We start from the raw sequence: 16,325 nt of genomic DNA on the forward strand, positions 1-16,325 counted from the left end.
ATTAAAAAAACTCTGTATCAAAATCCGTTGTGCAGTTTTAAAGTTCGTAACATACATACACGTGAAGCGATTTTGCTTCATACTACTTAGTGATATAAATTAAAAAACTTTTGGAAATTATTTTTCTCCCCTCCACATATTTCACAATCCTTGAATTTCTCCCCTTTTTTAAGGGTCGGTTTAACCCAATGTTTTTTTTCCTCTTATCAAAAAGCTATAGTAATATATCCGCTCACCCGCAGAACTTCTACGGGCAACGTTTCGGGCCCGAGAACGTGGTGATCATAAAGGACTCGAACGTGGTGGACCCGAGCACGCTGGCGGCGGACAAGGCGTACATACAGATCACGTACGTGGAGCCGTACTTCGAGCCGCACGAGCTGCGCGCGCGCGTCACGCACTACGAGCGCAACTTTAACATCAGTGCGTATCTGTTGTAACTGGGTTTTTTTTTTTATTTATTTAGGAGTAACAGGAACCCAATAGAATTTAGAATACAATCTATAAACGAAAATAACATGCAGATGGACTAAATGTCACTTGAATAAGGCTTAACAGCATAAGGCCGTGCAATAATTGTACCCTTTCGTCCTGTTTTGCAATACATTTTTCAAGATTAACTCTTTGTATCAACTAATATTTTAAAGATGAAATAGCGATGGTTTCTACGTACTATGTTCGCAACGTTTCCACACGCAAGCTACTGGTTCGATTTCGAAAATTCTTTCACCATTAGAAAGCTGCATCTTTATAAATAAATGATATTTCATTTATTTGTTACGTTTTTATTTATTATTTATTTGTTTTTATGTATCGTGTCGCAGAGCGGTTCATGTACGCGACGCCGTTCACGGCGGACGGGCGCGCGCACGGCGCGCTGGGCGAGCAGTGCAAGCGCAAGACCATCCTCACCACCGCGCACCACTTCCCCTACCTCAAGACGCGCATACAGGTGCTGTCCATGGGCTATGGGGGTGGGATGGAGCCTCACATATATGGGGCTGGTTCAAACTAACTCTGTTCCAACTTACATTTTATTCAAATGGGTTCAGTGGAAATTAAAAACTTTTTAACGGATTTTAAACGCGATTTATTCATTATATTATGAACCCGACGTTTCGAACACTTTACAGCGAGCGTGGTCACGGGGAGACTGAGATGTTATATGTCTTGAAGGTCATACAAAAATTGTTCATTGTGAACTACCTCCACCTATTTCTCCGCAGTTGGTATATGGAGTATTTAAAAAAAAAAACTACTACCACAACTGCGGAGAAATAGGTGGAGGTAGTTCACAAACAACAATTTTTGTATGACCCTCAAGACATATAACATCTCAGTCTCCCCGTGACTACGCTCGCTGTGAAGTGCTCGAAACGTCGGATTAATAATATAATGAATAAATCGCGTTTAAAATCCATTAAAAAGTTTTTAATTTCTAAATGTATAATACTCGCGTAAAATCAAACACAAGAAAATACTATGGGTTCTGTACTGTGGTTTTGGCGAGAAGAGACAGAAATCGAGAGAGAAAGATAGAGAATTAATTTTACTTTCATAATGTTGTTATGGATTCGTTCCAATGTGGAAAACAATCAAATGTTCGTTCTGTAATATATATTAATCCGTGAAGTGTGCTTCCACAGGTCGTTCATAGGACTCAAATAATCTTGTCTCCCATCGAGGTTGCCATTGAAGACATACAGAAAAAGGTAACAATATTTACTATTAATTTCTCTGAAGATCTATAAAAATCTTACTTGTCTTTATAATTTAGGAAACCGTTTAACCCTTTTTGTACGGAACCCTAAAAAAAAGCTGTATTTTACATGTTATAGATAAGCGAGTTATCAGCCGCGACGAGTCAAGAACCGGCGGACGCTAAGATGTTGCAAATGGTGGTTCAGGGCTGCATCGGGACCACCGTCAACCAGGGGCCGCTCGAACTGGCGCAGGTAGGCCATAAAAAAGGTGTGTGTGCGATTCACACACGATAGAAGTGAAACTTCAGTAAATCGGCAAAAGAATGAGATGAATATGTATGAAATATTATGTATATGTCTGTCTCATTCTTTGCCGGCTTCATTTTTGTATTTGTGTCTCTTACCTGTCGTTTTTCCGTTGCATCAGGTTTGAAATCACAACGATTCTAAAGAAGTTTCACTTCAAAAACTTGTCATCATTTGGCTTCCAATACTTTTTGTATCTCTGACTATGATGTGTATTTTCTTCTTAAGCGTAAAACACATTAAATCTCTCAAACAAATAACTCACATCAACTATAACTAAATAATTATCAATTATTATCTACAGATTTTATTAGTAACAATCTTATTAATTAATACATAGAATTATATGTTAATCAAACTTAGATGACTGCTCCTTTTTTATTTTTAGCAAATTTTATATAAAAAAATCTTGATCGGCAGGTATTCTTGGCTCCAGTAGCCGAGGGCACTCAGCCACCAACTAGACTCACAAACAAATTGAGGCTGGCCTTCAAGGACTTCTCGAAAAAGTAAGTAATCCAAGAAAACTGTAATTTAACGGTTTCTTATATACGTTTCACTTTGACTTATTCTGTGATAATAACGTTTACATACATACATCTTTCTGGAAATGAATAATGCTTTTGACAATGTAACCATCATATCTTATGATTATTAGCGTTACCTACTCGTGGCTAGGAAGATATTACTGCTTACTAAGTATATTACTTACAGACTGAATAGTAGAATTAAATAAAATCCCTCATCACGATCGACAGTAAGTAAAAGCAAGGTTATGTGCTTTTGTTTTTGAAGTTTTGTATTACAAAATAAACGTTTGTAATACGAGGTACGTAGTACCTACCCTACCCTACCTACCCTACCCTAGTACGAGGATATAACACTTATACAAAAAGCTGTGTCGTAGTGTTGTACCCGATACGGCGCCATTGATGCGTTGTATGCATTTGTCCAGGTGCCAGGACGCGCTGAAGAAGAACAAGAATCTGATATCGAGCGAGCAGCGCGAGTACCAGCGCGAGCTCGAGCGCAACCTGCAGCGCTTCACCGCGCGCCTCGAGCCGCTCGTCGCGCTGCGCCCGCTCGCCTCGCACGTCGCGCACCTCGCGTGAGTGCGCGCCCCCCCGCCCCGCCGCACCGCCCCCACACCACCGCACCGCCAGTGTCTACACGCCAATAGACACTAGTGTCTTTACGCTTCTTTACTCTATGACAATAGACTCTTCATCACACTATGACACACATACGCGATCACTAAACTAATGTCGTAATTTTTACCCAATAACAGATATGATAACACAAGTGATTACACAGTGCTGTTTAAAGTATCTTACGTATATAAACCTTGAACAGTAACATTTCATATTCACGAGTATTATATATTCAATGTGTTTATATTTCTTTTAGGAACGGAGTAAGCAATCGGACTTATCAAGCTTGAATGAATGTGTATAAGAAGAAATAAACATGGAAAGGCAACCAACTTAAATCTACAGGGGTTGCGATGGTGACAGCTTATATACTTAATGAGACTTGATATTTCCTTATATCTTTTTAAAGTGAAACTTCTTTAGAATCGTTGTTGTTGCAATAGAAAAAACAACAGGTAAGAGACACAAATACAAAAATATAGAATGAAGCCGGCAAAGAATGAGACAGAAATATACATACTATTTTATATATTTTCATCTCATTCTTCTGTCGATTTACTGAAATTTCACTTCTATCGTGTGTGAATCGCACACACACCTTTTTTTTATTTAATTGTGCAACAAGTGTACCCTAGTTTATAATTTTTTGTTATTTAAAGTAAAAAGCCAGTAAACCTAGATTATTTGTTATGGTAGGGAGTACTTCTTATTTGGAATTACTTGATACTCCTAATTATAAATAACACTATACAAATGTATTTGAAGGTATTAAACAAAACTTAGGTACTTACCATTTGAATCAATATGTTTCAATTTTGAATCATTGTCATCATGTTGTATGTTAAACAACATTTTTAATATATTTCACTTTTTGCATTTATTAAATACATATACACACACCTGTATTTAAACTAATAGTTGTATTCGGAAATCTTTATTGTAATGTAGTGATTAATTAATTAATTCTATTTGAGTACTGGATAGAGGTGGGAATCTATTCTGTTAATTTTTCAGATTTTCAATGTATAAATGATGAGTTGAGTGAATTTAATTTAAGAAGATAAACACCTTACTGAATTAACAACTTGGCCAATTATTGATTCTTAACTATAACCCGCGGCGTCACTCGCGTGGTATCCAATAATAAAACGCCCATGTGCTAATCCAGACTTATCTATCTCTGCACTGAATTTCATAAAGATACAACAAGCTGTTTTCACGTGATAGTAAGTTAACGAGCGCGGGTTATAAATGTCCATACAATCAATATATAATAATTACGAACTTTCGCGTTTATAATATTAGTAGGATGAATGATTTAGAAGTCATGCATATGATTGTAAACACCGTAAGATTGCTATCTCTCTTAGATTCCCAACACTTAGTGATTAACATTACATATAACTATAACATGCGAGTTATAATTGAATACATTGTTTTTTCGGTACATTGAAATCTATGAATGTGAATCCGTTAAATAGATGGGCATTAAATGATAATTTGGGATTGGTTCAATCATCGGTATACGAGTTGATGTCCCTGTACCCAGAAACATAATATAGAATTCAAATTATTATTATTAATGTATGTCTCAAAATTTATTAAACAGTACGATTCTGTAACATTTATTATGTCTTTATTATACTCACATTTTCTTCTTGACTATAAATTTGTTTATCATTAATCAAATAGAAATAAGTTTTAAATTCACACTTTATTTACAGATTGAGATCTCTTTGTATGTAGAAATAAAATACTTTTTCAAAATAAATGTAGTTTTATTATATTAATTGATACAAGTATCCATTTATTGAGTCAACAGTTTCTGACTTACCCTAGCTACACATGTGGAAAAAATCCTCTCAACTTTAATAACATTAAAGTTCCATACATGTGAGTGTCAAGCATATTATGATGCTAATGGATAGTTTCCAAAGGTGGCATGGTAAAATTTTTATACATTAAAATCAAATTTAAACAAACAAAAATCAAATCTCCTTAACTAGTAAATTTTTTTACTAGATTTTACATAAAATATCGTCAAGATATAAAAAAGTGGTTTTTCTATAAAATTAGTATAAATCAACACAATGCAATAACCAGCTACAATAATACTAAAAGGTAATCACATAGTATTTTGTTGAGTTTGATTTTACGCAAGTATTATTTCTACATTTAGAAATTAAAGACCCAAATGGATTTTAAACGTAATGTATTTATTTAGAATAAATCGCATTTAAAATCTGTTTAAAAGTCTTTAATTTCAAAAGGTATTTAAATCCAAAAATATACATATTAAATTTTTTATTATATTTTGTTCTAAGCATGTAAATTTCCAATCACTAATGGCCACATTCATTCATGGTTTGTGCCTGGTCATTTTTAAATACAAGTCTACAATAAAGCATGGAAATCAAATAACTGCCACAGAAAGGAAAATTTAGCACCTTCCAACATTTTCTCAATCAATCAGGACAAAAAAGCAAGTTAATGCTTATTAATGTGACAGAAGACAGACATTTCAAGTAGATTCATCACAACTAAAAACTAAACTAGTGATATCATACAAAATATATTTACCATTGCAAAGTATACACTCTTCCCATGAAACACAACTGCTTCTAACATATTTTAAGTCATTTTAACACTAAAAACTTAACCATGTCACCAACACTTTCACTATCACTAAGGGCACACAACACTGAGTTCGGCACGGTCGAGCGGCTGGTGGAGCGGACTGGCTTCAACAGGCCCTCGCCGTCAGTCATTCCGACTCCGACGGGTTGTGCCAGGTCAGCCGCTCCTCGTAGAATGCAATCACCTGATGAAAATTTGCTGTTTTAATAAATTTTATTCAATTTAAGCAAATAATTGTATTACCAAAAGCACAGTTTTTAATAGAGAAAGGAAAAGCAACCCAAAAACTTAAAACATGATTACACAATTATACACAAACATTCGATAGATTTGAATGAAAAATTAAGCTTTATATGGATACATATTAAACAAATTGGTGGCATTTAAGTGTTATTCAATGTTGTAATGGGTAAACAATAAAATACCATCTAAACAGATTTTCAAAATTCTTTCAACAGTACAAAAGTACACCGTTGAAACAAATTCTACGGCAGAGTAAATATTTATTACACCACTAGCTGACCCGGCGAACTTCGTACCGCCTTAGCCATATAATCTATGGCTGTGAATGACATTGACATTTGTTACTCGCGTTTTTTTAAATATGCAAAATTTAATGTACATTTTCCAATATTTCTGAGAGAGCTTTTAATAATTTTTTTCGTAAGAAACTTCTCCTAATAATAACAAATACAACAAAAAAAGAATTAGTGAAATCGGTCCAGCCATTCACGCGTGATGCCGTGGCCAAGGAAAACGGGTTTCATTTTTATATATATAGATTATTTACCTGTTGTGGGCACTTGACATTAGCAACTTTGGCCGGCACCAGCTCAGCCTCATCCGAGTCGGCCCACTTGATTAGGAACATCAGCTCGCCCGTCGCATCCGACGCACCTGGAAATTGTTACAAAACACATAAACACAATATATTTTTATGTAATGACATCCTTCCTAATAATTTATTAATATTACAAATACGAACGTTTATAAGGATTTGTGTGCTTGTTGCTCTTTCACAAGAAAACTAGTTAACCAATTGCAATGAAATTTGGTACATAGACAGCTGGACAACTGGAATAACATATAGGCAACTTTATATCCCGATATTCCTACGGGATATGGACTTACGCGGGTAAAAGTGCGGGGTGCAGCTAGTCTAGTATACTATCTTTGTTCTTTTCTAAATAAATGTATCTCTAAATAAACATATCTGTAAATTTTCTAAATAATGAATACTTTCTTCTAATATAGATAAAATCTAGTAGAAAATAATCTCTCACCAATAATCTTCTCCGCCTTGAGCCCCCTCTCGAAACCTGACTTGGCCTTATCCTCCTTCTTCTCTCTCTTGGCGTCGTCCACAGACGAGACGCTTGTGGCGCGGCTCTTCCGCGCACTCGAGTCCTCGCTCGATTCACGCGCTCGCTTCTTGCCGCGCTCCTCCGTCTTTTTGGTCTTTTGCTGTAAATTTTAGTCAGTATTTAATACAGCTTTGCTCACGTGGACCAGAAAATAGAGGTCTCGTCAAGCATTCATTTTTGCAACAAAACATATTCGGAATAAGGTATCAAGTGGCTTACTTGATTATTTTTATGGACCTATAGTTAAGCGATTTTGTTACCAGTGAATTGAGTTATACAATACATTTACTTGAATTTTCAAAGACAATACCTCTTTTTCCTTCTCCTTTCGACTGTCTTCAAAAGCCTTAATCAGCTCCTCGCAGTCCAGATTCTCCTCTGGCTCCCAGGTGCTCTCCTCTTCCTTGTAACCCTTCCATTTCAGCAGATATTGTACCTGTAAACATATTACGTTGACATATTGTGAAAAACATTATCTCTAACTTTTCAAAGGCTGCTGGCTTATTTCTTGATGTCATTTTGAGTTAACAAGGTTCAACTAAAAAAGTTATAATAATAAATAATAAAAATTCTTTATTGTACACAAAGAAAGACCAATACAATGGACATAAAATGAAAAAATAAGTACAGAAGGCGGTCTTATCGCTTGCAAGCGATCTCTTCCAAACAACCGCAAAGCAGAGGAAAGCTGCGAAGGAGGGGAGTGGTAGTGCACAAGATATAAATATATTAATTGTATTATTTATACATTGTTATATTGTAATAGTAAAGAGAATTCAAATACAATGTATAAAATAAATGGAATTGCATTTAATAATATTTGTTTTATAATTAAATAACAAGTTATTGAATGTATAAAACAACCACCTTGTTAAAAATATGAATAATGAAATGAAAAGATGATAAACTAAGGCCTCCTTTCTCCATTGTGTAGATAATAGAAAATCTATCATATCTATCTACAGTGCCCGCCACTTGAATAGCCTCACCCTATTTTTTATGAGTATTATAATTACACGTGATAATTTGTATTAATAAATATCAACTTTAAATTGTACGTCGTGGCGTTTATCGAACGACACATAAACAAGTCGGAATTTGTCTAAGCGCTGTTTGTCTGTCATTGTTGGAAACAAGAGAACTAATGCGTGCCGTCCACATGAATAGCCTCAGTTTAATATAATCGTTCAACCCGTTCATTCAAGTTTCGCTTTTAAATATATTTTATTAAGATTAGATAATACAGACAATATTCTATAAAGATAATATTCTATGTAGACAATATTCAATTGTGTACCAGCAGTTACGTGATAAAAAAAAAGTTATTGTAACTATGGGACGTGTTTAAAAACTTGCGAGTTTAGAAATTAAAAAAGTGAATTTTTATTTAACTCAAAATTTATCTCATCGTGAGATAGCTAAAAAATTGGTCGCAGGCCAAAGGTAATTAATAATTATGCAGAAAATTAGGAAAACTATGGCCACCGGTATAAAGGACGCACAAAATTTGCAACTTAGGATCGTGAACGTCGTCTTATTTTATGCTCTGCTTCAAATTCCAGTCAGACCGCCAGGCAAATAGCTAGTAAAATAAATACTAGGGCATCTTTTTCTACAGTTCGACAGATTATTAGAACCTCACCTTACCTCAAACGAAAAACAATTATGAGCAAACCTCCTTTGAAAAAACATCATGTGGCGGCTCGACTGTCATTTGCTAAAAAGTACATGTGCTGGAAAACTAAGTGGAAAAATGTGATGTTTAGTGACGAGAAAAAGTTTAATTAGGTGGACCAGATGGAATTAAATATTATTTTCACGACCTTAAGAAAGAACCAAGAGTACTATCATGTCATCACTCAACTGTCGGCTCGGTGATGGCTTGGGGGGAAATTTCTTATTATGGTACTGTTGATTTAATTGTGCTAGACGGAAGACAAAATGCTGAAAAGTATTTAAATTTATTAAAACAAACAAAAAACAAGATCAAAAAAGTAATGGGTAGAAAAAAAAACATTTTGAGCATGATAATGATAATGCTCCCACACACACGTCAGCCATAGTTACGAAGTGGTTTGAAGAAAACCAGACCGAAGTTCTAGATTGGCCATCCTTGTCCCCTGATCTCAACATCATAGAAAATGCCTGGGGTTGGTTGTCTCGGCAAGATTATAACGACGGAAAACAGTATGGTAATAAAGAAGAACTGATACAAGCTATTTACACTGCTTGGAATTCTGTGGACATTAATTACATACATTCTTTATATAAATCGCTACCTAATCGTATTTACGAACTAATAAGGTCTAATGGAAAATATACCAAATACTAAACTAACGAGTTTTAATAATTAAACAATATCTTTTTGCATGTGAGGCTATTCAAGTGGAAGGGGCAATTATATGTTTGACGTTGTTTCTTAAAACTTTGATTAGATAATAATAAAAATTTTATTTGCTATTATAAGACTTCCTGTTTTATTTAATATACGATGCTTGATATCCCCTTTTTATATTACTATGTGAAATATTAATTTTGACGATGAGGCTATTCATGTGGCGGGCACTGTAATACATATCAATGCAAATTTGCAAGTGAGGGAGAAATTAAAGTTTTAATTTACCAAATGCAATTTTATAAAAACACCAACCATAATGCATTAGATGGATGGATGGTCATAACCACTGTAAATAATATCAAACATGGTTAATAGCCTACATAGCAGTTTTTCTGTGATCTAAATCTTCAGCATTACAAAATAATGCCCTATGTTATAATACTGACTTCATTTAGGCACACAAGCTTAACTTAACCTTAACTTAACCAGTGGCATATTTCTTATTACGATAATGTACATTTTACTTAGAAGCGACCCAGGTAATTATTGGCCAATCTCGATCACCTCCATTATCATTAAGGTAATGTAGCGCATTTTAAATAATCGGCTTCTGAGGTGTCTGGAAGGTAACGATTTGCTTAGTGATCACCAATACGTATTTCGTCGTAATCGGTCTACTGGGGACCTTTTTGTTCACCTCACTCACACTTTTGGATGTGCTATCGAGAAATTTGGGGAAGCAGTTGCCATATCTCTCGACATCTCGAAAGCCTTTGACAGGGCATGGCACAGTGGGCTTATTAACAAACCTCTAGCATATGGGATTTGTCCTAGTCGGTGCAATTGGATATCTGTCTTCCTAGGACAGCGTTCAATTCAAGTTGTGTTCAACGGTTGCTCGTCTGATCTATTACCAGTGTTCCTCAAGGGTCAGTTCTTTCTGCCACTATATTCCTGCTTCATATTGATGATCTCCTAGGCCCAAGTATATATGGGTATGCAGACAATAGCACAGTCGTAAACAGTTATACTCGTACATCTGAATCACAGTTAGGCAATAAGTTGTTGTTAGAACAAAGAGAGGCTATGGTTGAGCGGTTGAATGTAACTTTGAAAGCGGTCTCCAAATGGGGCGAAGCTAACCTAGAAAGGTTTAACTCCTCAAAAACACAAGCCTGTGTTTTTACAGCTAAGTGCACTGATTTCAGTCTTACTCCTAGTTTTCAGAATGAGTCCTTAAAATTGTCCGACGAACTGGAACTTCTGGGCCTAACGCTCACCTCCAACCTTAACTTCAAGACCTTCATTGAGTCCAGGCACAGGTTGCCGCCAATAAGCTGGGAGTACTCTCTAAAGTGCGAGAGTTCTTCACTTTCTTTATAAAGCTCAAGTTCGGTCTGGTGTGGAATATTGTTCCCATCTTTAGGCTGGTGCTTGCTTAAGATGAAACCCTGACCACTTCTAAACTACACAGCTTGGAACATCGTCGAAAAATGGCTAGCTTGGCGGTCTTCTACAGGACATTAAATGGTGAATATGCTGAAGAACTGCACAGTATGGTGCCGGTTTCTCCTTTTTATTATCGGGCGACTCGACGTCGGGCTGGTCTCCACCCTTATGTGATCGACATACCACCTATACGCACTAAGCGATTCGGTTCTTCATTTCTCATGCGCACCAGTAGCGAATGGAACAATCTTCCGGCTTTCGTTTTTCCAAGTAATTATAATTTAGATTTATTCAAAAGGAATGTGAATAGACATTTATTGGGTAAGCGTGCTCCATCCTAGACCTCGCTTGTCGCTTTCCATCAGGCGAAGCGATGGTCAAATGCTTGCCTAATCTTAAATTAAAAAAGAAAAAAAAAACAAAAATACAAAACTTATGATGGTCGAAGTATGTATGTAGCATTCCACGAAGAAAAATTATCTGATGAATAAACGATGAAATATTTTTCGAAACGCTCCCCAAATGACGAGTTCTTATTCTTGTTAGCATTATGCAAAACGGTGGTTAAAACTTTAAATTCTTATAATTTTTTATGTAGTAATTATTTTCAAGGAGAGCTGGGGAATCTGGGACAGAAAAGAATAAAAATTATATCCCGGCAAATAAACACACTAACCTTTCCCTTCACAGTTCTTTTATTTAACACTTTTTCCACGACATATTCTTCTTCGCTTGATGCTTCGCTTGTTTCTGTTTTTTTATCTTTCCCCATTTTTCTGATAATTAAGGAAGACAATTCAAAATAAATAAGGGACGCGTTCCTTCACGAATCACCAAATTTACTCAAAATGGCGTTATCAGCAATTGGCGCGACTCCGACGCTGTGCGTGAGTTGCCATATAGCAATATAAAACATGCTTATAAATTCTGCACGTTTTGTTCTGTAATAATCTCAAGTGTTAAGGGTTAAGGGTGTTAAGGGTGTACACAGACTTAACTATTGAATTTTGAGCTTGTGTATCCTATAATTTCGTATCACATAATAAATCAAATATTTATCATTCTAAGTATTTTATTAATAGAAATAAAATAATAGGCCTTCTGCTCTACATACTATTTTCAATCATCAAAGCTTTTTGAGACATAGTGATACTAATTATTAATAATTGTTGTCACTGGTCGCAGAACCAGCGATCACAACCTTAGTTTTCCATTAAATATCCAATGTCAATGACGTTGAAATGTAAATTGCAATTAAATGTCGACGGTCAACGAAAAATTTCCTTTTCTGTACAAAATCTGTTTTAAGGCAGTTTTCACTTCGTCAACATTAATTTTTTATGTATCCTTAACACTTGAGATTATACCCTTAACACTTGAGATTTTATGTCATAATAATAATATGACTGGTAATCGAGTTTGTTTCGAATTGTATTTAAATTTAAGTTTACTGTAACATTCAATTTTTTTAAATTTTATAACCACCATGTACCGTTATATACCGTTATATATCGAAGTCATGTAAATTTTCCTTACCTTATGCATTGCTTATCACGCAATAACATTTACAACAAAGTATAAATTTTTATAAAATTCGGGCAAATTTCTCTGATGTGATATCATTTCTGGTATTTGCATTGAAATGTTGCTATTTGTAAAATATAATTGTATTGTACCGTAAGAATAAGAAAGAAGAATTTTATAAAAATAATGCAGTTAATATAAAATCACACGAAGGCTTTAAGTAATTATATAATATTATACAGTATATATTTTTTGCGTGTAGAACGATTTAACAATAATTATTAAATATTATAATTGGAAACTTTTACTTATTTTTTATTGTCAAGCGAACGCCTTTAAATAAATTTAATTCAAGTGCAATATTTTCAAACTGATGTAAGGCATGAATTGTTTGAAATTGAATAATATTTTTTCACAAATAATAGTATCAAAACTGTGACTATCTTCACTCTTGTTTGTTGTTTATACCTATATCTTGAACTGAAGAACGGTGAACGTGATCATGTCTACTGTCAAAACATAGTGTTGTCCATGATCGTAATTCGCCGCAGTTTCAATCTGTTGACTGATTAGGATTGTAGTGCGAGACGGACACTTCTCAGTTCTCTGTGCGATATTAGAACTAAAGTGATATAAGTGCTTTTGAGGTGCAAGTTATCGAAACAACATTGTGCTATTTTTATACAAAGAGCCAAATATTAAAAAAAATTGTGTTCAGTGAACAATTTTATTGTTATAACCTATATAAATTACTTAAAGACTGCAAGATAACTAGTTTTTGTGTCGATTTGAATGGTTTCAAATTGACTTTGACGTCACTATAAGCGACCAATCGGTTGGTGTCAAAGACTATGTAGTAAATGCGTGTTAATAATAATAAAGATATAAACAATTATTTTTGAAAATAATTATTTGAATGGGTACCACGTGAGTGCGTATTGAAAATATGCTATTAAAATGTACTGCAGACGGGAGACGTATCAAAGTGAACGGAGCGCCGGTCATCCAAGGGAATGTGGCGAGAGGTATGTAGGTTTTTAACATTTATAAATTAATATCATTTATATCTATAACGTGTGTGCGTTTGAGTGGTCGTCCGATATGATTTTATCACTACGTGTACGGTAAACGTTGTGAAAGGTAACCACTTCTTATATATAGTAACGTATAAGTTTTCTAACAACTCCGATTTCAGACACCTGTTGCGGCATGTGACATGCCAACTTGAAAACGTATGATTTTACACAATTTATACGACTTTGTTTATTATTGGGTTGGTTGTTAATAAATTCTCATTCTCAGTTAATTCAATTACTTTCAGACTTTTAGATGTTTATCCCTAATATTATGTACTGATCACTTTGTATAATTTTTCTTATTTTGTTTGAAAATTTGAATGAATAAAATAGTTATATCAATTTTAAAAAATTGGTACTGCAAATTACTCATCTATAAAAAATTAAATTACGTATTTTGCACCATCATCCTTATTAAAATACGATAGATGTGTCATTGCCTTCAAAAATGTCGATAAGTATTTCTCCTTCACTATATCTTTAAATAATACGTAACTGTTAAGATTCGATTTTTGAAAATGATCGTTATTATAAATTAATTTGTCAAATTGACAAGATTTTGGGAACATGTATTTCACATATTGTTTTATGTTAAACACGTTCGTAATTTACTTCCAGATTGGGTAAAAATACATTCTATACATATAATTAAACAGTAACCAGACCGTTTCTGTACATAAAATATGTTTTAAAAGTAATTGCTATGCAATGTGGATGTTATTATAAACCAAAATAGTGGTATATAAGATTAAAATGGAGGTTGCGTAATAAGTTTTTTTGCTAAAATAAATACTTTACGAGACAAAGTCACGTAGTACAAAATACAGTAGGTAGCCTTTCGAAAAGTTAGTCTAATAAAGATTAAACTAGCTGTGACCCGCGGTTGAAACCGCTTAAGTCCGTATCCCGTAGGAATATCGGTATAAAAAGTGCCTATGTGTTATTTCAGTTGTCCAGCTATCTACGAAGCAAAATAGTATTATTATTCACCAATAGATGTCAGGAAGAAAAAAACACGAATAAAACACGAATATGACATTTTCTAAAAAAAATTCCTAGCTAGATCGATTTATCGCCCCCGAAACCCCCTATATACTAAATTTCATGAAAATCGTTGGAGCCCATTCCGAGATTCCAATTATATATATATATATATATATATATATATATATATATATATATATATACAAGAATTGCTCGTTTAAAGGTATAAAATAATTAAAAAGGTGTAAAAAAATTAAAATTTTTCTTTTATACGTAATATTAGAAGCTGTGTGTTTAGTATTAAATTGACATTTGTGATTTCGTATTTAAATGCAGTATTCGACGTAAGATGTCTATATTCATAGAATATCAACATGAAGTGTGCTTATCCACTAAGACCGCTTATCAAATGGGCAGTCAAAACATCCGTTTTTACCTTTCGCTATAGACCGTGTTATTTGGGTTTCATATATCACGGTGACTAGCGCACTGTTAAGTTGGTCTTTTTAAAAACTTTCAGGAATTCTGATGGATACCAGTAAAGCAAGTTTTCAAATGTTTAATCAATTATTCGTTCTTATTATATTATCTAGCTTCCGCCCGCGGCTTGCCCGCGTGGGATTAGGACATTTTCAAATGGTTTAGTTATCCTAGTGGAACATTTAATCGGCATAAAAAATAACCCAATCACCCAAGTCAGCTCATAGCCCTATCTGTATATCAAATTTCATCAAAATCTATTCAGTAGTTTCAGCGTGATTGACGGATAAACATCCAATCAAGTAAACTGAATAATAAAACACTTACATGAATAAGTTGTATATGTTACTGTAAAAACCCGTTTATTATTAAATCTTAGGTTTTACTAGTACCTGTATATTCTAACATTTACGGATAGTTCTTAATGGTTGATTTCGGGAATAAAGCAATGATAAAATATTTTTGAATCGTTTATTTTATTAAACTGTCAGTCTCAACCTTACATGATTATTACTTTATAAGATACATAACTTTAAATGTCTAGATTTTTCATTGTCAGGGTATGACCGTAAAAAGCCGGAGCCGAGCGAGCGAAGCGAATTTACCGCGGCTTCGGCCGAGGAGTACTACTGAATACCTATTTTAATAAGAGTAAGATTCACCTAGTCGTGGTGAAGGATTGAAATGAACAAACTGTTCAGAGTTTTACTATTTGGAGTTAGTAAATTTAGGTTATTCGCGAATATATATCACTATACAATTCACAATATTATTTTCAAAATTTATCAGTCGCAAGATTAAATCCGTATGAAAACCGATAAATGATTACGCAATGTAACCGATAAAGCGTTCAGGCAAAATAAATATTATAATCTATATTCGTTTTTGGTCATAAATAAAAGGCTAAATTTATAGAAGATAATTTTTGCTTGCGTTTGATTTTACGCGAGTATTATACATTTGGAAATTAGAGACTTTTTGATAGATTTTAAACATGATTTATTAATTATTTTATTGACCCCACGTTTCGAACACTTTACAGTGAGCGCGGTCACGGGGAGACATTTATAGAAGATACTAATCTCCTGTCGATTCTGTTTTGTTTTTTTATCAAAGAAACTTAAAATATACTTGTAATCTATACTTTTTGCTGCAGAAAAAATATTAACTACGTGATGTTTGCTGACACCCACTTCTCCTGGGTTTGGTTTGGTGAGAAGTGGCTGGGGACCCTCCTTAACCCTTGGCATGCCTGGTGGGCATAAGTTACACTGTATGCCTGGTGGGTCTCTCAGACCCCGATTTCAAAATAG

General features: G+C 34.3%; 3 protein-coding genes across 5 annotated transcripts in view; 2 read left to right on the forward strand and 1 right to left on the reverse strand.

The window, feature by feature from the left end:
• Positions 1-3,685, forward strand: part of LOC119837982 (dedicator of cytokinesis protein 7) — a 23,319-nt gene extending 19,634 nt beyond the window's left edge. The window contains exons 33-39 of the mRNA XM_038363830.1: positions 243-423; positions 825-952; positions 1,647-1,712; positions 1,839-1,955; positions 2,430-2,518; positions 2,965-3,117; positions 3,417-3,685. Coding sequence (XP_038219758.1) covers positions 243-423; positions 825-952; positions 1,647-1,712; positions 1,839-1,955; positions 2,430-2,518; positions 2,965-3,117; positions 3,417-3,450 — 768 coding nt within the window. The 3' untranslated portion in view covers positions 3,451-3,685. The remainder of the gene's footprint in view (positions 1-242; positions 424-824; positions 953-1,646; positions 1,713-1,838; positions 1,956-2,429; positions 2,519-2,964; positions 3,118-3,416) is intronic.
• A 1,232-nt stretch (positions 3,686-4,917) lies between these two features.
• LOC119831854 (chromobox protein homolog 1-like) lies at positions 4,918-11,825 on the reverse strand. Its single transcript, XM_038355409.1, has 5 exons — positions 11,625-11,825; positions 7,472-7,597; positions 7,081-7,261; positions 6,588-6,694; positions 4,918-5,981 (listed from the first exon to the last, which is right to left on the reverse strand). Exons 1-5 carry the CDS (start codon positions 11,718-11,720, stop codon positions 5,925-5,927), a joined length of 567 nt encoding a protein of 188 aa, XP_038211337.1. The 5' UTR covers positions 11,721-11,825; the 3' UTR covers positions 4,918-5,924.
• Positions 11,826-13,004: 1,179 nt separating this feature from the next.
• LOC119828885 (nuclear factor of activated T-cells 5) overlaps positions 13,005-16,325 on the forward strand; it is a 78,384-nt gene continuing 75,063 nt past the window's right edge. For 2 of the 3 annotated variants that reach the window (XM_038351182.1, XM_038351209.1), the window contains exon 1: positions 13,005-13,497. In XM_038351182.1, the coding sequence (XP_038207110.1) occupies positions 13,419-13,497 (79 nt within the window). In that variant the 5' untranslated portion in view covers positions 13,005-13,418. Of the gene's footprint in view, positions 13,498-13,523; positions 13,613-16,325 lie in introns of those variants that run through there. The other variant, XM_038351201.1, reaches the window with a different exon arrangement.

This window comes from Zerene cesonia, chromosome 1, assembly GCF_012273895.1.
Source record: "Zerene cesonia ecotype Mississippi chromosome 1, Zerene_cesonia_1.1, whole genome shotgun sequence".
Lineage (NCBI taxonomy): Eukaryota > Metazoa > Arthropoda > Insecta > Lepidoptera > Pieridae > Zerene > Zerene cesonia.

Bases quoted from the DNA above. Each gene is read 5' to 3' on its own strand.
- LOC119831854 (XM_038355409.1), bottom strand. From the start codon at position 11,720: ATGGGGAAAGATAAAAAAACAGAAACAAGCGAAGCATCAAGCGAAGAA. The intron at 7,598-11,624 runs GTTAGTGTGTTT...ATATGTTTACAG, and splicing joins AAAGAACTGTGAAGGGAAAG to GTACAATATCTGCTGAAATG. The intron at 5,982-6,587 runs GTAAATAATCTA...AATTTTCATCAG, and splicing joins ATGTCAAGTGCCCACAACAG to GTGATTGCATTCTACGAGGA.